The sequence below is a fragment of the Physella acuta genome, unplaced genomic scaffold (assembly GCF_028476545.2).
Source record: "Physella acuta isolate Inbredline_101_S28 unplaced genomic scaffold, ASM2847654v3 ptg001534l, whole genome shotgun sequence".
Taxonomy (NCBI): Eukaryota; Metazoa; Mollusca; class Gastropoda; family Physidae; genus Physella; species Physella acuta.
This window is the reverse complement of record NW_026733049.1, coordinates 384,689-409,585: the sequence shown is the minus strand read 5'-3', so window position 1 is coordinate 409,585 and position 24,897 is coordinate 384,689. Positions and strand designations below refer to the sequence as shown.

Here is a 24,897-nt window from a genome sequence, read left to right as displayed (position 1 = left end):
CACACAAGTCATGGTCGTTTAAAGATAGGTTTTCACAAATGCCAGTGGAAGGCCTGACCGGGACGGCTAGTATTGTATAAACCAGGGGTCTCCAAACGTTTCAGTCTGTGGGCCGCATTAACTATTAAATTTCAGTTCGGGGGCCAGTTTCTTCCAGGCATGTCTTTGATTTTTCTGGGCAAAGTTCCTCAGCCATCACCAAAAAATGTTTTTCTTTGGACAAAAAGATCTCCGCGGGCCGGATGAGAGGACTTCGTAGTTTGGAGACCCCTGGTATAAACCTTAGTTTACTACAGCAACTAAAACTGGGCAAAAACTCATTAGTACGAAATACATTTATTACTTACTCCGGTTTCTAATTAGTTGTTTTGAATCTAGCCTCGATGTAAACTTCTTCTTTACCTGACATTATTTTTATTCCAAACTTTCAAATATACATTTTCGCCAATATTTCAGCATTACTTTTGAATGTTTAGCTTAGTGTTTTTTTTATTCAATGCAAATAGGAATTAATAATATTTCTAAATTTGGAATTTTTTACTAACGAAAAAAAAATTCAAGGACCACAGCTATTCGTACGTTTACTGTACGACAAAACACAAAACACAACATAAAACAGATTCAATAAATACTCATCACACAAATATTAATTCAAGCGATTCGGAGCGTGCGTGAATCGGCTTTGATTATTGTGCGTGATATTGCACCTTTTATTATCCGGGAATTGCCTTTTGAAAATAAAACCACGGATAATCTCAAGTCGTAGCCTATAAAATCCCCGGAAAGAGAATGCTCATAGACAGTAGCAGAGCTGTGTCTATTTGGACGATTTACACAATCCAGATCCCCCAACTCTGAATTGAAACTCACGAGAATGCTACCACAAGCCAGCTACATTTTTACCATCATGACTGTTATTGCATACTCCGCAGAGGGAGCGACGACAAACCGACAGCTAAAAATAGCAGCCTACAACATCAAAAGTTTCGGCGATGCCAAAATGGCCGACGTGGGGAGCTCCATCGCAGCCATCTTGTCCCAGTTTGACGTGGTGCTGATCCAAGAAGTCCGAGACAAGGATTTCTCTTCCTTGGAGAACCTGAAATCTCGCCTGGGTTCTGCGGACTGGAACTACGTGTCCAGCATCCCACTGGGCAGGACGACTTCCTACAAGGAGCAGTACGTTTTCTTCTACAGAATATCCTCCATCAGCGTCCTCGGCACCTTCCAGTACAACGATACCGCCCAGGACGTGTTCGAGAGAGAGCCGTTTGGGCTGTACCTGCAGTACTATTCAGCAGCCCTGAGCCGCGGCGTTAAGATTATTTTGTTGGGAGCCCACACTCAACCTACCCAGGCTTATCAGGAGATTCAGGTATTTCATAACAATATTTGTACAATTAATTAATTTTTTTTTTGCTATTTATGTCAGGTAAATGTTTTAATTTTAATTTTTTAGTCTAGTTCTAGATTGTTTTATCATTTAAAAAACTCAAAGATTATTGGCCTATAAGCATACAAAAATTAAAATAATTTGGAGATAATAAATTCTCATTTAAAATGTGCTGAAATTCTTGATCTATTTTAAAGTTCTAACTAGACTTACGTAGATATTAAGCAGAAACGTTGTATTGAACGTTTATTTAAGATAAATAATTCAAATAAGATTGCTTTACGTTGTATTATTGATATTTTATTTCACTTATATTTTAGGCACTCCCGGTTGTCATGGCATCAGCCAAAACCCAGTACCCAGTCAACTCGGGGGTTATCACCATGGGTGACTTTAACGCCGACTGTGCTTACGTCAGCAGCACGGAGTTATCCAACCTGGAAGTGTTTACCTCCCCTGCCTATCGCAGCCTGATCCCGCACACTGCCGACACCACCACGGCCACCACCACGGACTGCGCTTACGACAGGGTGGTCATTCAAGCCGGAACTGACGTCATCGCCTCCAATGCCGGTGTCTACAGTTCCGCGTGGACCCCTTCTCAAGCCGCCCTCATCAGCGATCACTACCCAGTGTATTTTAGTCTTGAGTAGTAGACTAAAACCAAACCATATCCGCATTGGAAATCTGGTTTTAAAATACTACTTGAAAAAATAAAATAAAATAGTCGATTAATTAATACCAAGTTTTTGTCAACTATTCTATTTCGAGTTTGAATGTGAGATCCGTTTTGCAATTACTCACGAAGTGTCTACTGATAAAACGCAAACATGCAAGCACTTTCATATAATTTTTTAACTTTTTGTTTCTACTAAATTCTACTGCCCCCCCCCCACCAGCGACCAATAAATACAACCGTCGTTAGAATAGTACACTTCTAGCTATATTAATTACATAGATTATGAGTAGCCGGTCCATATAATCCGCCATTATTAGTAAAGATATTAAAACTATGTCTTTAGTAATCACCATAATAAAGGGCAGGTACGAAAATAAAAAAATATTGTGTGCGCGCCATGAAAATCATCCAAGTAAATGGTGAGAACGTTTATATGGGTCACATCACATGTCATCTGAAATTTTATCTCACATGTCATCTCACATGTCATCTTACAAGTTATCCTTGAAGCCTCTTCAATCTATTATTGCCCAACTCTTATATATATATATATATATATATATATATATATATATATATATATATATATAATATATATAATATATAAAGCTCAGTTCTGTATGTAACGCATATGTTTGTCGTTGGTCTTGAATGGATTTAAGTGTTAGACAATTATCGTGCGCATTTGTCTAAATTTATGAGTTAAAAAATTACTATTGAAAGTGTTGGGAAATAATTTTCATTTTTCAAATTAAAGTAATAATTGTCGGCATGTTCATTAAACACAAGTTTTAAAAAAATATCATCTTTTACAAAAATTCTAATTATGTCTTTATTTAGTCCTATAGAACTTACTTCCCTTTGATAAATTAGGAAAACACAATTACTTCCCTTTATAAAACCATTGCATTTTGTGGAAAAGAATTTACTTTTTAACACGTTTTTCTTAACTCAGCTTCGCGTTTGTTTGTTTGTTTGGATGTTTGTTGTTAAAATTGACATCGAAAATTAGCCCACTTCTGATTGCTCTAGAGATCTGAAATTTGGCATGTAGGCTACTTTCGCCTAACAATTTCAGATGCAATCATAAAAACTAGCAATTAGAGACCGTAATTAGCTTAATTTAATTACGCCCCAAGGACCATAAAATTGAGGACATGATTTCTAAAGATACCGACAAGACTGGAGGCCTATTGACACAGTTACTTCGGCCCCAATCGATGTGAGCGCGCTGGCCGTGATCGTATAGCGGTTAGTACTTCGCGTTGTGGCCGCGACAACCCAGGTTCGAATCCTGGTCGCTCAAGATTTTTAGTCCGTGTATTTATAAGCACTTAGTCAAGTCATACTTAATCAAGTCATTAGATAAAGTAGAAAATAAACTATATAAAAAACTTTTTTAAAAACCACGTTTTTCATGTGTAGCAACGGACTAAAAAGGAGAAAATAAAATACTTAAAAAAAACTTTTTAAAAAACCACGTTTTTCTTGTGGACTAAAAAGTAGAAAATAAATTTTCATACATTTGATGACAAAAAACGTGGGTCGGGCAGATGGGTCGGGAAATTTGATGGTGAACGTACCCACGTTTTTTGTCATCAAATGTATGAAAATTTATTTTCTACTTTTTAGTCCACAAGAAAAACGTGGTTTTTTAAAAAGTTTTTTTTAAGTATTTTATTAATTACTTTGTTTTGGTGTTGGGGAAAAAAAATAATTACATAATTAGCGGGGATTGATCAAGTGCAAATGTTGTAGGTATTTTACGGATAAGCTTGGAGTATTATAATTGTTCATCAAATTGAAACAGGCGCTTTCGTTTAAGTGAGTGCAAAAGACTATGAATAAGTTGGGGTACTATAGTCGTTCATTAAGCTAAAACAGGTGATTCCGCCCCGGGCGTTTATGTTCGCGTTAGTGTTTTCTTTGTGTTTAGGTGGGTTTGCGTTAGTGGTTGCGTTTTGATTTGGTTCGTTTTTGTTCTTTCTTTTTTCGTTTTTGTTTGTGTTTTTTTGTTTGGGTTTGTATTTGTGTTTTTGGTTGGTTTTGCGTTTGGATTTGGTTTGTTTTCGTTTGCTTTTTCGTTTGTTTTTTTTTGTTGGTATTGGTGTTTGTGGTTGGGTTTGTTGTTAGGTTTTTGTTTTCGTTTGCTTTTTTGTTTGTTTTTTTTACGGAAAAACATAATTTTGCAATCTTGTCCGTATGTCTGTGTGTGTGTGTGTGTGTCTGTGTGTCTGTGTGTGTGTCCGTGTGTAAACACGATAACTTGAGTACCGTTACAGCTAGGTTGATGAAATTTCATATATAAGTATTATATCAAAATCGTAGATCCGTATCAACTTTTGAGCGATTTCCGACAACCGGAAGTGGTACTTTTTCTACTTTGAATTTTTCAAAAGCCTATAACTTGAGTACTATTTCAGATAGATAAATGAAATTTCACATGTAAGTAAAAGATCTAATTCTCTACCTTCTGTTAAATTTTGAGTAATTTCCATTGACCGGAAGTAGTAATTTACGCTACTTCCGATTTCTCAAAAAACTAATGTAATTTTTTAAAGTACTAATAATATTGCGCACTATTACGCACATTTGGTTTTGGTGCTAGCTTGGTGCGCATTTTTTTTTCTACTAGATTTTATTCTATTTTTAAAAGTTTAAGTAAACAAAAATCATGTCTATATTCCGAGTTGACATCCCACGTAGTGTTATATTAGAATATTCAAGAAAGTTTAGGGGAGATTACTCCCGGTTTATTTTTTAAAAATATTTTGACTTTATAGGGGCCGCAAAAATAGTAAAAAATTAAAACTTAAGCCCAAAAATTCAGAAATGTATATATTTAGAATCAATATTATAAAAGGTGCAACTCCAGAGAACTTGAATATAACTTTTTTAGTTTAAGGCTACATTTATATTTATCTTCCTCAAGCCTAAGTTATATCCAGAAATTTCACTTTCGTAAGACAAACATTAATTGGCTTTACAGGAACACCGTGATCGATAGCTATTTGTTTACACAACTTTGCCGATAAAGTTTTTAAATAACATAATGCTATTTTTAACCACATGTCTTAGTTCTGCCATTTTGCGTACATTTTTACTTTCTCGTATATAAGAAGTATAGAGGAAGTCTTGTAATCGTGAAAAAAAAAATCGAGATTTTTACAAATCTCGACGTTTTACAACTCACTGAAACGGAAAAACATAATTTTGCAATCTTGTCCGTATGCCTGTGTGTCTGTCTGTGTGTGTGTGTCTGTGTGTCTGTGTGTGTGTAAACACGATAACTTGAGTACCGTTACAGCTAGGTTGATGAAATTTCATATTTTATCAAAATCGTAGATCCGTATGAACTTTTGAGCGATTTCCGATAACCGAAAGTGATACTTTTTCTACTTTGAATTTTTCAAAAGCCTATAACTTGAGTACTATTTCAGATAGATAAATGAAATTTCACACGTAAGTAAAAGATCTAATTTTATACCTTCTGTCAAATTTTGAGTAATTTCCCTTGACCGGAAGTAGTAATTTTCACTCTTTCCGATTTCTCAAAAAACGCATGTGAATTTATAAATTACTAATAATATTCCGCACTATTATACACATCTTTATTCGGCGTTCGCTTGGTGCGCAATTCTTTTTTCTATGAGATTCTATTCTATTTTAAAAAGTTTAAGTATTTAAAATGGATTAAAAATCATAACTAGCCTATATCCCGAGTTCCCATCCCCTGTTGTTATATATAAGAATATTCGAGAAAGTTTAGGGGAGATCACTGCCGGTTTATTTATAATAAAATGCATGCTAGCCTATCTAATGTTATTGTTTTTGTCGCCATAAACAACGTGAAAACCAAATTGATTTTTCCTTTATTTTAAATTCTGTTTAATTACTGAAAATACTAAAACATCAAATACAACATATCTTTAAAAAAACAACAACACACAAAAAACAACCAATCAGGATTTATAACCGTATTAATTTTAATTACATTCCGCATGAATTTTTAAATATTTAATGGCCCTTTCGAATACCTTTGAGAATAATCTCGCTTGGGTCTAGTATCAGATAAAGTTTCAAATTTTCATTAAAAAACGTTTTAATAACAAGCTTTTATGAAATAATGCACTAAAAAAGTAGAAAATAAATTATACACTACTATTTAAATAAATATAAAGAAAAGCGTGGATAACTTTAGTATATATTGGATACCATTACTAATGTTTTGGAAGAGACCCACGCTTTTCTTTATAGTTATTGAAATTGTAGTGTATAAGTTATTTTCTACTTTTTAGTGCATTATTACATAAAAGCTTGTTATTAAAACATTTTTTTATGAAAAAGTTTTAGCACTTTACATGTTTTATTTACAATAGAGTTACATGACTAAAAAATTCATAAAAAACGTTTTAATAACAAGCTTTTATGTAATGATGCACTAAAAAGTAGAAAATAAATTATAGACTACTATTTAAATAACTATAAAGAAAAGCGTGGGTCACTTTAGTATCTATTGGATACCTTTACTAATGTTAAGGAAGACACCCACGCTTTTCTTTATAGTTATTTAAATAGTAGTCTATAATTTATTTTCTACTTTTTAGTGCATCATTACATAAAAGCTTGTTATTAAAACGTTTTTTATGAATTTTTTTTTCAGTACTTTACATGTTTTATTTACAATAGAGTTACATGACTAAAAACCATTGCGCGCCTACTGAACATCACGTTCAGTAGGCGCGCAATGGTTTTTGAACGCAGCCATTACGTGATGGCGCAGCTATTGAAGGTGATGACGCGTGTGGTGTGGTTGGCTAGACATGCCTACTAATTCGGTCCAAATTTTAATTAATTCATAAAAAATTAATTAGGCATCCAATTAAGTCAAATTTAGTTTCAGATTGCATTGTCTTCATGTCTTGACCCACGTGCTAACTTTGAATCGTATCGGTCAAGTAGAACTGTCCGAATTTTCACTCCTGCGTTTCCGTCTAGACAGACAGACAGACAGAGGAAGTGAGTTAAATAAAAGCTTGTAAAAACCATTGAACGTGATGACGCCCTATTGAACGTGATGACGCGTGTATAATAGCGCGGAATAGTTAGATGAGACAGCCTACTAATTTGGACAAAATTTGTATTAATTCATTAAAAAATTAATCAGTCAACCAATTAAGTCAATTTGAATGTCCTGTTGCATTGTCTTCATGTCTTGACCCACGTACCAACTACGAACCGTATCTGTCAGTGAGAAGTGCCTGCAATGTCGCTCGGGCGTTTCAATCTAGACAAACTGACGGACGACAGACTGACGAGGAAGGGAACTATTTCCTATTGACAATGATGAAACGAAAACATGTTGCTCACGCGAACGTCCGCTTGTGTCCTTATTGTCTATTGAGTGCACATATATACCTGGGTGTCCACTGTGGACACACCCCTGTTATCTTGAGGCGAGTGTGGAATTGGGCCGCGTGCGTTTTCAACAAAGAAAGGCTCTGTTGGGTTCATTTCCTTGTTGAGGATTCATTAGAGGCAGTAAGAGCTTGTTACCTGTCTCCCCTTTGCTTGGGCGCTTGCCTCTCTAGGGGCTTCACCCAGGACTGCTAAGCCTTCTTAGTTGTTTGAAGTGAACCCCCGTTGTACTAGTTTTCCCCAAGCTTCTAGGCAAATTTGAGATCGATAGCTTGAAATTGGTGCCTACGTGCTATTTCGTACATGTCAAAAGATAACTAGTTTTTTTTAAAACTTAATATTAAAAATGTTACCTCTCAGTTGGGGGGAGCAAACTGGTAGACTAAACCCTATTATTGAAAAATAATGTAAATATTTAGAAGAAGATCGAAAGTTCCTGGAGTACAAGCCAGGAATCGAACTCGAGTCACATCGTGCAGAAAATCTCACGCGAGAGATTAAAACTACGGTTTTTTTATTCGATACGATTTTTATATCTACATTCGGAATTTGTTCTCAGACATTTTTATTTGAAAGTTCTAAATCAAGTTGCTTTACTTGTAAAAATCGCGAAATATTTATTTTGTTTGTTTATAAATGATACATCTCAGTTTATTTGATTTAAGGACATAAAATTAGCTATAATTTCATTATATAAACCTAAGTACATTCCTAATAATTACTTTTACAAGAATCTTCATTATCTTTAATTAATCGTGGTACAATTCATTAAGATGAGTAAAGTAATAAAATGTATTATTTATCTTTAACTTTATCATGATCTACACATCATAGACTGTAAGAGACATTCGACAGATTCTGGCATGATACTGTGTAGATCCCGATTCTTCTATTGGTTTATACTGCCAGCATGTTAATTACTACTACCATATGCGCACCAAGTTATCATATGCTTAAATCCCTAATGTACACCAAACATGGTGCGGTGTTTTGCGCATGTGGTGACGAAGCCAAGGGAAGGCATCAAAACTTCCGGCTCAAATCCCGATCAAGTACGACATGGAGACGACGTTTGCCGAGGCCCTGAAGACTTCTCTAGCCCCAAGGTTGCTCATCGTTGAAGACGACAGCGAGGATGACAGCGAGGATGACAGCGAGGATGACAGCGAGGATGACAGCGAGGATGACAGCGAGGATGACAGCGAGGATGACAGCGAGGATGACAGCGAGGATGACAGCGAAGACGACAGCGAGGATGACATTGGGTCAGCCGTGGGATTGTTTGCCGTACAACGTTCCTGTTCAAATATGCAGGTCATAGATTTTAGTTCTGTCGAGATTGGTCAAGGCTACCCTAGACACTGTGTTTAAGTCAGGGGGGGGGGGGCAAGTAGTGTTTCCATTCCCAAAACCACGAGTTAACTTAATATGTTTAGTTTTGTGCCTGGGAGGTTTAGGGCATTTCTCCCAGTCACTTACCCCACACCCGATTATTACCTCTTCCAATACCCCATAAATCAATAATCCCCACGAGTATTACCCTCTCCCAAGAATACGTGCTACACATGTTACCCAATCGTTACGCCTGTGGTGAGAAACCTGGAACTGCTTATGCTGATTAGGCATTCTATAAAATGTCTGAGTTGGGCCGACAGGATGCGAATTAAAATCGTATTTTGTAGTTAGTTAAAGCAAACAGCAATATCATATAAGACTTTCCCTTCCAGGTTATTCCCAAATCCTAGTCTTAACCCCAACCCTAGCCCAAACACCCTAGCAGTAACCTCATGATTAAGAAGATGGATATGTTTATTATTAGGATGATTATAGTTAGGCTCGATCTGAAATAATGGGTAAATGATGGGAGGAGGGGAATTTGAGGGAGACTGATAGTGTAGAGGTGACTGACTTGACTGGGGAGGGGTGTGTAATGTCCTGTATACTGGCCAGGAGGGGGTGGGGGTATACAGCTGTCGCTCGTACTGTTTGGAAGAGTACTGACCACACAATCATATTGCCCAATCTGCCATACAAATACTATCGCAATACCCGATTAGCCCATAGCTACACAATCACAATCACAAATCTGGCCTATACAATCACAACACAAATCAGCCATAGCCACACAATCACAATCATAAATCTGCCAAACATACACAATCACAATCACATATCTGCCATATCCACACAATCAAAAACCTGCCATGCCCACACAATCACAAATCTAAAATACACCCACAATCACAAATCAGCCATAGCCACACAATCACAAATCAGCCATAGCCACACAATCACAAATCTGCCGTAGCCATACAATCACTATACCCCATCTGTCTATCGCCAAACTACCACAATGTCCAATCTGCTATACCCACACAGTTGTTTTACTTGACCACTCTACACAGACAGTAAGATGTTTTACTTGACCACTCTACACAGACAGTAAGTTGTTTTACTTGAACACTCTACACAGACAGTAAGTTGTTTTACTTGACCACTCTACACTCTACACAGACAGTAAGATGTTTTACTTGACCACTCTACACAGACAGTAAGTTGTTTTACTTGACCACTCTACACAGACAGTAAGTTGTTTTACTTGACCACTCTACACAGACAGTAAGATGTTTTACTTGACCACTCTACACAGACAGTAAGTTGTTTTACTTGACCACTCTACACAGACAGTAAGTTGTTTTACTTGACCACTCTACACTCTACACAGACAGTAAGTTGTTTTACTTGACCACTCTACACAGACAGTAAGATGTTTTACTTGACCACTCTACACAGACAGTAAGATGTTTTACTTGACCACTCTACACAGACAGTAAGTTGTTTTACTTGACCACTCTACACAGACAGTAAGTTGTTTTACTTGACCACTCTACACTCTACACAGACAGTAAGTTGTTTTACTTGACCACTCTACACAGACAGTAAGATGTTTTACTTGACCACTCTACACAGACAGTAAGTTGTTTTACTTGACCACTCTACACTCTACACAGACAGTAAGTTGTTTTACTTGACCACTCTACACAGACAGTAAGATGTTTTACTTGAACACTCTACACAGACAGTAAGTTGTTTTACTTGACCACTCTACACAGACAGTAAGTTGTTTTACATGGACACTCTACACTCTACACAGACAGTAAGTTGTTTTACTTGACCACTCTACACAGACAGTAAGATGTTTTACTTGAACACTCTACACAGACAGTAAGTTGTTTTACTTGACCACTCTACACAGACAGTAAGTTGTTTTACATGGACACTCTACACACAGACAGTAAGTTGTTTTACTTGACCACTCTACACAGACAGTAAGTTGTTTTACTTGACCACTCTACACAGACAGTAAGTTGTTTTACATGGACACTCTACACTCTACACAGACAGTAAGTTGTTTTACTTGACCACTCTACACAGACAGTAAGATGTTTTACTTGACCACTCTACACAGACAGTAAGTTGTTTTACTTGAACACTCTACACAGACAGTAAGTTGTTTTACTTGACCACTCTACACTCTACACAGACAGTAAGATGTTTTACTTGACCACTCTACACAGACAGTAAGTTGTTTTACTTGACCACTCTACACAGACAGTAAGTTGTTTTACTTGACCACTCTACACAGACAGTAAGATGTTTTACTTGACCACTCTACACAGACAGTAAGTTGTTTTACTTGACCACTCTACACAGACAGTAAGTTGTTTTACTTGACCACTCTACACTCTACACAGACAGTAAGTTGTTTTACTTGACCACTCTACACAGACAGTAAGATGTTTTACTTGACCACTCTACACAGACAGTAAGATGTTTTACTTGACCACTCTACACAGACAGTAAGTTGTTTTACTTGACCACTCTACACAGACAGTAAGTTGTTTTACTTGACCACTCTACACTCTACACAGACAGTAAGTTGTTTTACTTGACCACTCTACACAGACAGTAAGATGTTTTACTTGACCACTCTACACAGACAGTAAGTTGTTTTACTTGACCACTCTACACTCTACACAGACAGTAAGTTGTTTTACTTGACCACTCTACACAGACAGTAAGATGTTTTACTTGAACACTCTACACAGACAGTAAGTTGTTTTACTTGACCACTCTACACAGACAGTAAGTTGTTTTACATGGACACTCTACACTCTACACAGACAGTAAGTTGTTTTACTTGACCACTCTACACAGACAGTAAGATGTTTTACTTGAACACTCTACACAGACAGTAAGTTGTTTTACTTGACCACTCTACACAGACAGTAAGTTGTTTTACATGGACACTCTACACACAGACAGTAAGTTGTTTTACTTGACCACTCTACACAGACAGTAAGTTGTTTTACTTGACCACTCTACACAGACAGTAAGTTGTTTTACATGGACACTCTACACTCTACACAGACAGTAAGTTGTTTTACTTGACCACTCTACACAGACAGTAAGATGTTTTACTTGAACACTCTACACAGACAGTAAGTTGTTTTACTTGACCACTCTACACAGACAGTAAGATGTTTTACTTGAACACTCTACACAGACAGTAAGTTGTTTTACTTGACCACTCTACACAGACAGTAAGATGTTTTACTTGAACACTCTACACAGACAGTAAGTTGTTTTACTTGACCACTCTACACAGACAGTAAGTTGTTTTACTTGACCACTCTACACAGACAGTAAGTTGTTTTACTTGACCACTCTACACAGACAGTAAGTTGTTTTACTTGACCACTCTACACAGACAGTAAGTTGTTTTACTTGACCACTCTACACAGACAGTAAGTTGTTTTACTTGACCACTCTACACAGACAGTAAGTTGTTTTACTTGACCACTCTACACAGACAGTAAGTTGTTTTACTTGACCACTCTACACAGACAGTAAGTTGTTTTACATGGACACTCTACACTCTACACAGACAGTAAGTTGTTTTACATGGACACTCTACACAGACAGTAAGTTGTTTTACTTGACCACTTTACACAGACAGTTGTTTTACTTGACTACTCTACACAGACAGTAAGTTGTTTTACTTGACCACTTTACACAGACAGTTGTTTTACTTGACCACTCTACACAGACAGTAAGTTGTTTTACTTGACCACTTTACACAGACAGTAAGTTGTTTTACATGGACACTCTACACAGACAGTAAGTTGTTTTACGTGACCACCCTACACAGACAGTAAGTTGTTTTACATGTGCAGTTTACACAGACAGTAAGTTGTTTTACTTGACCACTCTACACAGACAGTAAGTTGTTTTACTTGACCACTCTACACAGACAGTAAGTTGTTTTACTTGAACACTCTACACTCTACACAGACAGTAAGTTGTTTTACTTGACCACTTTACACAGTAAGTTGTTTTACATGTGCACTCTACACAGACAGTAGGTTGTTTTACTTGACCGTTCTACACAGAAAGTAAGATGTTTTACTTGACCACTTTACACAGACAGTAAGTTGTTTTACTTGAACACTCTACACAGACAGTAAGTTGTTTTACTTGACCACTCTACACTCTACACAGACAGCAAGTTGTTTTACTTGACCACTCTACACAGACAGTAAGTTGTTTTACTTGACCACTCTGCACTCTACACAGACAGTAAGTTGTTTTACTTGACCACTCTACACAGACAGTAAGTTGTTTTACTTGACCACTCTACACTCTACACAGACAGCAAGTTGTTTTACTTGACCACTCTACACAGACAGTAAGTTGTTTTACTTGACCACTCTACACTCTACACAGACAGCAAGTTGTTTTACTTGACCACTCTACACAGACAGTAAGTTGTTTTACTTGACCACTCTGCACTCTACACAGACAGTAAGTTGTTTTACTTGACCACTCTACACAGAAAGTAAGTTGTTTTACGTGACCACTCTACACAGACAGTAAGTTGTTTTACTTGACCACTCTACACAGACAGTAAGTTGTTTTACTTGACCACTCTACACTCTACACAGACAGCAAGTTGTTTTACTTGACCACTCTACACAGACAGTAAGTTGTTTTACTTGACCACTCTGCACTCTACACAGACAGTAAGTTGTTTTACTTGACCACTCTACACAGAAAGTAAGTTGTTTTACGTGACCACTCTACACAGACAGTAAGTTGTTTTACCAGGAACACTGTAATTTTGCGGACAACCCCAAAAAGACATTCAATGGAGGATGACAAGATTCTAATTTTTAGAAGTGTCGGTCAACGCTGGAAAAATAAAAACAAGATAATGAAGGTAAAATCCAACAGTACGATAAAGACATGTGTCTTTCAAAGAAACCCAGTCTCCCAAACACGTAGGCTAATTAAACTCCATTAGTCTTACTACCACGTAAGCCAATTAAGTCCAATTAGTCTCTCTCCGCATGTCAGTAAGTCGAATTAGTCTCTCTCCCATGTCATTAACACTAATTAGTCTACCTCCCATGTAGGCTAATTAGGACCAATTAGTCTCCCTCCCACGTAGGCTAATTAAACCCCATTAGTCTACCTACCACATAAGCTAATTAAGGCTAATTAGTCTCCCTCCCCGTGTCATTAAGTTCACAACCTGACAGTTAACGATGTATGTGTACTATTAAACATCATGACACAGCGTGTGCTACAAGCGCCCTACTGCTTTACTTCTCACTCCACAAACTCTAGATAACAAAAAAAAAATCAAATTCCGTTTCAAGGTTGACCTTTACTTCAATATTTGACCTTGTTACTAATCAGCAATTGAAATCTCGGGCAAATTAATTTTTTAATGCGGCAATTTTATCTATGTTTTAAAAAATGTGTTACGCGTATATCAAAAACATTGTTCTCATTGTTCTGCCACCAACTGAAAATCTAACATCAAAATCGCTTTATGCAAGTCTCACTCGATTTCATGAGGGAGGGGGTAACGTTTAGATAACATGTCCTTCCGATGGGTTGTTGTTAATTCAATTGTCTTTTTTTTAAAGAAAAAATGTCCACAAATCAATAATAAAAAAGTATTCTGGTTTAATGTTTCATTTACACATACTTTGCGAGCAGTAACATTTGTAGCATTGTTTTGTAGTTCATTGTTCTGTGTAAATGGGTTTGTTATATAACGTTGTGTTGGAGGAGCAAATGTCCTATTATGTTTTACATCCCATGTTTACGGACCCAAAATTAAAGACAAACGTAAACGAAAGAACCACCGTTCTTTAAAAAAAAATAATTTCCGGAGCCTGTTATCAGTCACGCTCAACATTTCACCAAAGTTTTAATTAATGTCATTAGTCTTTTAATTACTGTCGTGACGTCGTGAAAAAAAAACAAGATAACAAAAAAACCGAGTCCCGTTACACAACTATCTTTAAACTCGCTGGAACTGGATTCACAGAGATAGCAGCAGCTTGTTCAGAAGCTCTCCGTTGTCTCGTTAACTTCCATCACCTCAACCATGTTGGTGCTAGCTACAGCTTTGGTGTCTCTGTTCTCCACAGCCCTCGCCATCAATGTCGGCGCCTTCAACATCCAACATTTCGGCGACACCAAGATGAACGAGGTGGGCAGTCAGATTGTCCGAATCCTCTCCCACTACGACATCGTGTTGGTCCAGGAGGTTCGCGATGCTGACCACACGGCTTTGAATTCCCTCAAAAACATGCTGGGCGCCGCCACCTGGGAATACGTCTCCAGCAACCCCATCGGCCGGACCGCCAGCTACAAGGAGCAGTACGTGTTCTTTTACAAGAAGGCCTCCGTCCACATTCTGGGCCAATTCCAGTACGACGACTCCGCCAGGGATGTCTTTGAGCGGGAGCCGTTCAGCGTGGAGATCCAGTACCACTCGGCCACGAAGAACAAGAACGTCAACGTGGTTCTGATGGGGATTCACACTCAGCCAGAGAAGGCGTTTGAAGAATTACAGGTGGGTGGTTTAATAACTAGTTGGGGCTTTTATTACAGGTGAATTTTTAATTGCAGGTGAGTTTCAGGATATCAGGTGAGTATTTTAGTAGAGGCTAGTATCACATTCCAGGTAAGTACTTTATTACAGGTAAGTATTTTCAATACATGGAAGTAATTGAATTAAAACCAAGTGCTTTTACTATTACTATCTTCTAATAATAACTGTAATCGTAAAAAGACCGGAAACTAGTATCGCTACTATAACCCTAACCCTATACTCGATCTTTTTTGCTAATATTAACTTCAAATATTGCGAGACACCAGATATCAGATTTTTTTCAATAACAAAAATAAATCACACAAAATGTTGTTGTACCAAAAAAGAAAACTTAATTGTCGACTGTCATTGTGATTTCTCTCTACTTGCGTCACAATTTTCGCGACAACTTTCATTGGGTGAGGTTTTTTTTTAAAACGTTTTTCTTAACTCAGCTTCGCGTGTGTTTGTTGTTAAAATTGACATCGAAAATTAACCCACTTCTGATTGCTCTATAGATCTGAAATTTGGCATGCAGGCTACTTTCGCCTAACAATTTCAGATGCAATCATAAAAACTAGCAATTAGAGACCGTAATTAGCTTAATTTAATTACGCCCGAAGGACCATAAAATTGAGGACATGATTTCTAAAGATACCGACAAGACTGAAGGCCTATTGACACAGTTACTTCGGCCCCAATCGATGTGAGCGCGCTGGCCGTGATCGTATAGTGGTTAGTACTTCGCGTTGTGGACGCGACAACCCAGGTTCGAATCCTGGTCGCTCAAGATTTTTAGTCCGTGTATTTATAAACACTTAGTCAAGTCATACTTAATCAAGTCATTGGATAAAGTAGAAAATAAACTATATAAAAAACTTTTTTTAAAAACCACGTTTTTCATGTGTAGCAACGGACTAAAAAGGAGAAAATAAAATACTTAAAAAAAACTTTTTAAAAAACCACGTTTTTCTTGTGGACGAAAAAGTATAAAATAACTATTTACATACATTTGATGACAAAAAACGTGGGTCGGGCAGATGGGTCGGGAAATTTGATGGTGAACGTACCCACGTTTTTTGTCATCAAATGTATGTAAATAGTTATTTTATACTTTTTCGTCCACAAGAAAAACGTGGTTTTTTAAAAAGTTTTTTTTAAGTATTTTATTATCCCATGTATCCGGCCAACAACAATACTCATCTCCGTGTAAAAAAACAACTCGCTGAGCCGTTTCCTCGTCATCTCCATGTCCTACAGTCATGTCCTCACATGAATGTTAGTCGAGTGGTCTAGTCGTTAACACGGCGTCGTCCGGTCATTGCAGTATAGGCGCAGCGCGGATGTCAGTTTAATTTTAGCCAACTGGCAACATTCAATAATAGGATTTGATATTACAATTAGTTTATTTAAAGATAAATACATTAGTGGAGAGACTAGACCGGCATTGACGTCAGTGACTTTTTAGACAGACTTTGATATCGTCGGTAAAATAAATGTTTGACAATGTCCTATACCCCTCCCCCCCTCACTTATGAAATATGTTCACAAAAAGTCGGTTACTACCCTCTCCCCTCCAAAAATGACAACACACCTAAACCTTGTACTCACCACAAAACTGCAATATTTATCCGTAAAAACGGAGATTAGTTAATTTTTTTTTTTCAACAAGTGTATTAAAAAAATTCAGTTTAAAAATTTATTTTTTAAAAATGAAAATGTCTGACGACACATTTTTGAACCCCCTCTCCCCCGACACACACACACACTCTCTCTCACACACACACTCACTCGCACACACACACACTCACGTACACTCACACACACTCACACAGATACACACTCACTCTCTCACACACACACTCACACACACACTCTCACTCGCACACACACACTCACGCACACTCACAAACACTCACACACTAATACAAACACTCACTCTCTCACACACACACACACACTTCTTTCCTGTCGTTACACATGGCCATACATGTCCTTATTAGTGTTAAGTCATTTAAGTATGGCTTTCTTTTCTAACAGTGCTAACTCTGGGTCGTTGACTGGGAGGTTCTATCATGATAGTTGTCTAACGGTACCCCACTCTAGATCCCATATGGACTGAGACTTTCTATCATGATAGTTGTCTAACGGTACCACACTCTAGATCCTATATGACTGAGACTTTCTATCATGATAGTTGTCTAACGGTACCACACTCTAGATCCTATATGACTGAGACTTTCTATCATGATAGTTGTCTAACGGTACCACACTCTAGATCCCATATGACGGAGACTTTCTATCATGATAGTTGTTTAACGGTGCTACACTCTAGATCCCATATGGACTGAGACTTTCTATCATGATAGTTGTCTAACGGTACCACACTCTAGATCCTATATGACTGAGACTTTCTATCATGATAGTTGTCTAACGGTACCACACTCTAGATCCCATATGGACTGAGACTTTCTATCATGATAGTTGTCTAACGGTACCACACTCTAGATCCCATATGGACTGAGACTTTCTATCATGATAGTTGTCTAACGGTACCACACTCTAGATCCCATATGGACTGAGACTTTCTATCATGATAGTTGTCTAACGGTACCACACTCTAGATCCCATATGGACTGAGACTTTCTATCATGATAGTTGTCTAACGGTACCACACTCTAGATCCCATATTGACTGAGACTTTCTATCATGATAGTTGTCTAACGGTACCACACTCTAGATCCCATATTGACTGAGACTTTCTATCATGATAGTTGTCTAACGGTACCACACTCTAGATCCCATATTGACTGAGACTTTCTATCATGATAGTTGTCTAACGGTACCACACTCTAGATCCCATATGGACTGAGACTTTCTATCATGATAGTTGTCTAACGGTACCACACTCTAGATCCCATATTGACTGAGACTTTCTATCATGATAGTTGTCCAACGGTACCACACTCTAGATCCCATATTGACTGAGACTTTCTATCATGATAGTTGTCTAACGGTGCCACACTCTAGATCCCATATTGACTGAGACTTTCTATCATGATAGTTGTCTAACGGTACCACACTCTAGATCCCATATTGACTGAGACTTTCTATCATGATAGTTGTCTAACGGTACCACACTCTAGATCCCATATGGACTGAGACTTTCTATCATGATAGTTGTCTAACGGTACCACACTCTAGATCCCATATGGACTGAGACTTTCTATCATGATAGTTGTCTAACGGTACCACACTCTAGATCCCATATTGACTGAGACTTTCTATCATGATAGTTGTCTAACGGTACCACACTCTAGATCCCATATTGACTGAGACTTTCTATCATGATAGTTGTCTAACGGTACCACACTCTAGATCCCATATTGACTGAGACTTTCTATCATGATAGTTGTCTAACGGTACCACACTCTAGATCCCATATGGACTGAGAGTTTCTATCATGATAGTTGTCTAACGGTACCACACTCTAGATCCCATATTGACTGAGACTTTCTATCATGATAGTTGTCTAACGGTACCACACTCTAGATCCCATATGGACTGAGACTTTCTATCATGATAGTTGTCTAACGGTACCACACTCTAGATCCCATATGGACTGAGAGTTTCTATCATGATAGTTGTCTAACGGTACCACACTCTAGATCCCATATGACTGAGACTTTCTATCATGATAGTTGTCTAACGGTACCACACTCTAGATCCCATATGGACTGAGACTTTCTATCATGATAGTTGTCTAACGGTGCCACACTCTAGATCCCATATGGACTGAGACTTTCTATCATGATAGTTGTCTAACGGTACCACACTCTAGATCCCATATGGACTGAGACTTTCTATCATGATAGTTGTCTAACGGTACCCCACTCTAGATCCCATATTGACTGAGACTTTCTATCATGATAGTTGTCTAACGGTACCACACTCTAGATCCCATATTGACTGAGACTTTCTATCATGATAGTTGTCTAACGGTACCACACTCTAGATCCCATATGGACTGAGACTTTCTATCATGATAGTTGTCTAACGGTACCACACTCTAGATCCCATATTGACTGAGACTTTCTATCATGATAGTTGTCTAACGGTACCACACTCTAGATCCCATATGGACTGAGACTTTCTATCATGATAGTTGTCTAACGGTACCACACTCTAGATCCCATATGGACTGAGACTTTCTATCATGATAGTTGTCTAACGGTACCACACTCTAGATCCCATATGGACTGAGACTTTCTATCATGATAGTTGTCTAACGGTACCACACTCTAGATCCCATATTGACTGAGACTTTCTATCATGATAGTTGTCTAACGGTACCACACTCTAGATCCCATATGGACTGAGACTTTCTATCATGATAGTTGTCTAACGGTACCACACTCTAGATCCCATATGGACTGAGACTTTCTATCATGATAGTTGTCTAACGGTACCACACTCTAGATCCCATATGGACTGAGACTTTCTATCATGATAGTTGTCTAACGGTACCACACTCTAGATCCCATATTGACTGAGACTTTCTATCATGATAGTTGTCTAACGGTACCACACTCTAGATCCCATATGGACTGAGACTTTCTATCATTATAGTTGTCTAACGGTACCACACTCTAGATCCCATATGGACTGAGACTTTCTATCATGATAGTTGTCTAACGGTACCACACTCTAGATCCCATATGGACTGAGACTTTCTATCATGATAGTTGTCTAACGGTACCACACTCTAGATCCCATATTGACTGAGACTTTCTATCATGATAGTTGTCTAACGGACCACACTCTAGATCCCATATTGACTGAGACTTTCTATCATGATAGTTGTCTAACGGTACCACACTCTAGATCCCATATGGACTGAGACTTTCTATCATGATAGTTGTCTAACGGTACCACACTCTAGATCCCATATTGACTGAGACTTTCTATCATGATAGTTGTCTAACGGACCACACTCTAGATCCCATATTGACTGAGACTTTCTATCATGATAGTTGTCTAACGGTACCACACTCTAGATCCCATATGGACTGAGACTTTCTATCATGATAGTTGTCTAACGGTACCACACTCTAGATCCCATATGACTGAGACTTTCTATCATGATAGTTGTCTAACGGTACCACACTCTAGATCCCATATTGACTGAGACTTTCTATCATGATAGTTGTCTAACGGTACCACACTCTAGATCCCATATGGACTGAGACTTTCTATCATGATAGTTGTCTAACGGTACCACACTCTAGATCCCATATGGACTGAGACTTTCTATCATGATAGTTGTCTAACGGTACCACACTCTAGATCCCATATTGACTGAGACTTTCTATCATGATAGTTGTCTAACGGACCACACTCTAGATCCCATATTGACTGAGACTTTCTATCATGATAGTTGTCTAACGGTACCACACTCTAGATCCCATATTGACTGAGACTTTCTATCATGATAGTTGTCTAACGGTACCACACTCTAGATCCCATATTGACTGAGACTTTCTATCATAATTCTTTTCTTAGGTTTCAATTTTCAAATCTTAGTTATGTATATAAAATCTATCTAGGAAAATATATGATTGATATTAATTGTTTCTTTATACAAAAAACTCTTGCCTGTAAATAACATTGTTTTATATTGGTTGTCGCGCTATCTCTACATGGGCGCTGGGAAAATTTTACTTAACTTCATCTGTCTATGAAAACAATCTTTCTTTTAATTATTTCATATAATTAAAGTTACTTATAGGTAAATATTACTAAGTGAAATGTTACGGAGTTTCAAAAACGTTGAATCGATAAGAATGCGATAAGATTTTAGTTCATCGAAAAATATCGGTATTATGTCAGTTATGTTCGATAATTTTTGTCAATAACGATGAATGGTTAACGTTAGGATTTAGATCTTTTACAATACTTATATCAATGGGTAGACTTCGAATCCAACCCAACTCAAATCAAGTGAATAAAAGAGCGTTTAGACCCGCTTAGTCCCAATAAAATGTTGGTATTTGATAAAACAAATTTGTAGAATTGCCTCTTTCTTTCATCCCATCATTATGCAAATTTAAACCGTACCGGTCACAAGAAAACGACACACTCTCTTATAATACTCAAATTTAGATTCATGCTTCAAAACTTCTTCTTCAAAAATAATTTTAAAGTTGGAAGGGATCCCCCCTCCAACGCAATTAAGGATACGTGTCAACTGGTTATGCGCCATTGAGGCGCCATGTTTGAATTTGCTTCCATAGCCTTTGTCCAACCAAGTACAAACTACAAGGCCGCTGTTGTTTGATTTTTGGGGTGTTTCTCCTAAAAGAGTGGCTGTCCTTACCTAATGAGCTTCATCTGCCCGAGGGTTCGAACTCGAGGCTTTTCGGTTTAGCAACCATGAGCTTTACCGACTCGGCCATGCCAACCACCTGCTTCAAAACAAATCACATGATTTATTTCACATAAATAATTTTTTTCCCTCTACCTCAGGCCCTGCCAGGGGCGATGACCACGGCCAAAAACCACTTCTCTAACGCCGCCGGCATAATCTCCATGGGAGACTTCAACGCCGACTGCAGCTATCTCAGTGCCAGCCAACGGGCGTCTATGGAGCTCTTCACTGCTGCCTCGTACAAGAGCCTCATCTCGGACAGTATCGATACCACGGTGGCTACCACCACCGATTGCGCGTACGACCGAATCGTCGTTCAAGCTAACGGAGACGTCGTGGCCGACAGCGCCAAAGTGTATAGATTCGATACCGCCCTCGGCCTGACTGCCGATACTACTAAGGCTGTGAGCGATCACTACCCAGTGGAGTTCAGGTTGAATTAAAAAACTTGGTATCGATGCTGATAATGATGGGTTAAGGAAAATTGACTGGACTCGATACACATTCGTTTAGCTTTGGTTAAAAGGTTATTGATAATTTACTGTACACATTTTAAAATAATTAAATCGATACAAAAGCAACTGAGTTTTTTAAATTAAATTGTTAAACGTTCTAAGTGATTATGTTTAGATGAATGTTTCTCAACTGTATTTGGAAATCTGTTGTGTTAGATGCAACAAGATACCATATGATTATGATCGTTTAGTACTATAGTAGTTGATTTAGCAAGCTTTTCTAAGTAGCGTAGAATAGAACAAGACATTTTTTTTTTAAAAATCGAAAATAATACTTCAACTATTGAGTTAACGTTTTAAGGGGCAGCACCCTTCCCCAGGAGAAAACTGTCTAAAAGAAACTCTGCTTGTAGGTCATTTGGAGGTCAAAGTCAGGTCACACTGAGGTCATTGCTAGGTCGTGCTGTTTTAAGTACCTGCTTCTAAATCGCACCCGGTGTGTAGAGGAAGCTTGAAAAAAAATATCGAAACAAATTAATGCAAGGGTACAAAATATTTTTTGTCGAAATATATTTTTTTTGTGTGTGTCGAAATATCGTGATGTTGTTGGTGAGATATCGGGATTTTGTTGGTGAAATATCGTAAAGTATTTTAAGACGTTGTGAAAACTAGTAAACGCTAATAAAACAAAAATAATTGACACACACATAAAAATTAATACATGTTTTCATCTCCCTCATGCATGTCACGTGAGCTAAACTCAGTTTTTTTTTTCAAAGTGGAAAACTAGTTGGTGTTTTGTTTTGTTCCAAAAGGTCACATCCGGTGTCACTTGAAACTGCTCACTCTGACACATGCAATGAAATACGATTAGTGAAACTGTTATTGTTAAGGGGTTTATTTAGGGATGGGTGAGATTGTTTTTAAAATATCAAAAACTTCAGTTTTAAATGTTTAGACTTGCATATGGTCAAAGTTTCTTTAAAGAAGGGGGGGGGGGGAAGAGAAATAGAAAAAAAAATGTAGAAAATATATTCTTTACCCTATGTGCGCCCACCCCTGGAAATTTTCAGTGCCCCTTTCGTTTCAAGTGCGCCCAGAGTTTCTTATAGGCATCTCTTCGGGGGGGGGGGCAAAGCACCCCCCCCCCCCCCCGAAAAAATTCTACCGTTCCCCCGAACGAAATGAAATTTATATAATTTATATAGAAAATATATACTTTTAATAGTGTTCACCCCCCCCCCCCGATAAAAAATCCTACCGCCCCCCCCCCCCCCCCGAAAATTTCAAGTGCCCCCCCACCCCCCGGAGAAAAAAGTCTGGAAGAAACACTGAGTGCGCCCCCCTCCCCCTCGAAGAAAATGTCTGGAAAAAAAACTCTACTTTTGGCTTTTTTCAAAGGACACAGTTCGATCATCCCAACCCCCCCCCCCCCCCCCAACCCCCCCCACCCACACGTGTAGTCCACGAAGAGTGCCGTACATCGGGTTGCTTATGTTATTTAGTTGACCTCATACCGGCTAAAGGACTGGGATAAAAGAAAGTACTTTCTTCCCCACACATGGCATGGGACAACTAGCAAAAGAATTCAAGATCCGACATTTACTGTTCATGCCAGGACTTCCGGTTAGATCTTAAAATTAACAGCTGTTGGTTTTATATCCCTCTGGACCAGGGGTCGGCAACCTTTTGAAGCGGAAGAGCCAAAAGTTACAATTTTCAAAATTTCCCTGGTTTTAAAGAGCCACTAACATTTTTTTATTTCAAATATTTTATCTTTTGATTAAGATTATTAGTATTTGTGCAAGGAGCTGGAGAGCCGCATCTTGATATCAAGGGAGCCGCATGCGGCTCGCGAGCCGCAGGTTGCCGACCCCTGCTCTGGACCATCAGATCTAAGACCATATTTATTTACTAAGGAAACGCTCAATTAGATTTAGCTGCTTTAGATTTGTTGTGATCTTAATCAGGTCCGAGTATTTTACAAGAGGTGTTATCAGTTGGGCAGGCAGGATTTTGTTATGAGACGGCTGTTATTTAGCGACGGTGTGGTCGAATGGTAGAGCTAACGACTGATAACCCGAAGTCTCAAGTTTGGATCTTAGGCTCGAGTCTGTAGGACGCCCCTGTGCCGATACAACTCTGATGGGTACCTGGCTCACCTTAGAGAAACTAAAGCGGCTGGGCATAGTGCCGACCACACTATCCCCTATATGCCGAGGGTATTAAAAAAGATGAACTCTACTTCACCTACTCATGTGTGATACTTGCCTTCTCGTGGAAGCAACACCAACAGTACATTTTTTACTTACTTTATAACCAAAAAAAATTTACGAGATATAAATAGAAATACTGCTCATACTTTGTCAAAACGGACTTTTTGAGTTACTCACACACAACTGCACGAACGAATCAAGCCCGTGAGAAAATGAAATTCTTAATTAGGTTGGAGTTTTATTTTTATTCCCATCATCCCACATCCGGGCATGACGATGTAAATATTCAAATATCCCGTCAACAAGATATAAAAGATGGATTCGAGGGCCTAAAATCTGTTCAGTGATAGGCTAACGT

The 24,897-nt window shown here is 38.1% G+C and overlaps 2 protein-coding genes across 2 annotated transcripts; both read left to right on the top strand.

Moving 5' to 3' along the window:
* Positions 1-818: 818 nt before the first annotated feature.
* LOC131928711 (deoxyribonuclease-1-like) lies at positions 819-2,046 on the top strand. The gene is made up of 2 exons (XM_059284797.1): positions 819-1,375; positions 1,714-2,046. The coding sequence occupies exons 1-2, from the start codon at positions 875-877 to the stop codon at positions 2,044-2,046; spliced, it is 834 nt and encodes a 277-aa protein (XP_059140780.1). The 5' UTR covers positions 819-874.
* A 12,792-nt stretch (positions 2,047-14,838) lies between these two features.
* On the top strand, positions 14,839-22,370 carry LOC131928692 (deoxyribonuclease-1-like). Its single transcript, XM_059284780.1, has 2 exons — positions 14,839-15,423; positions 21,967-22,370. The coding sequence occupies exons 1-2, from the start codon at positions 14,953-14,955 to the stop codon at positions 22,309-22,311; spliced, it is 816 nt and encodes a 271-aa protein (XP_059140763.1). The 5' UTR covers positions 14,839-14,952; the 3' UTR covers positions 22,312-22,370.
* Positions 22,371-24,897: the final 2,527 nt, after the last annotated feature.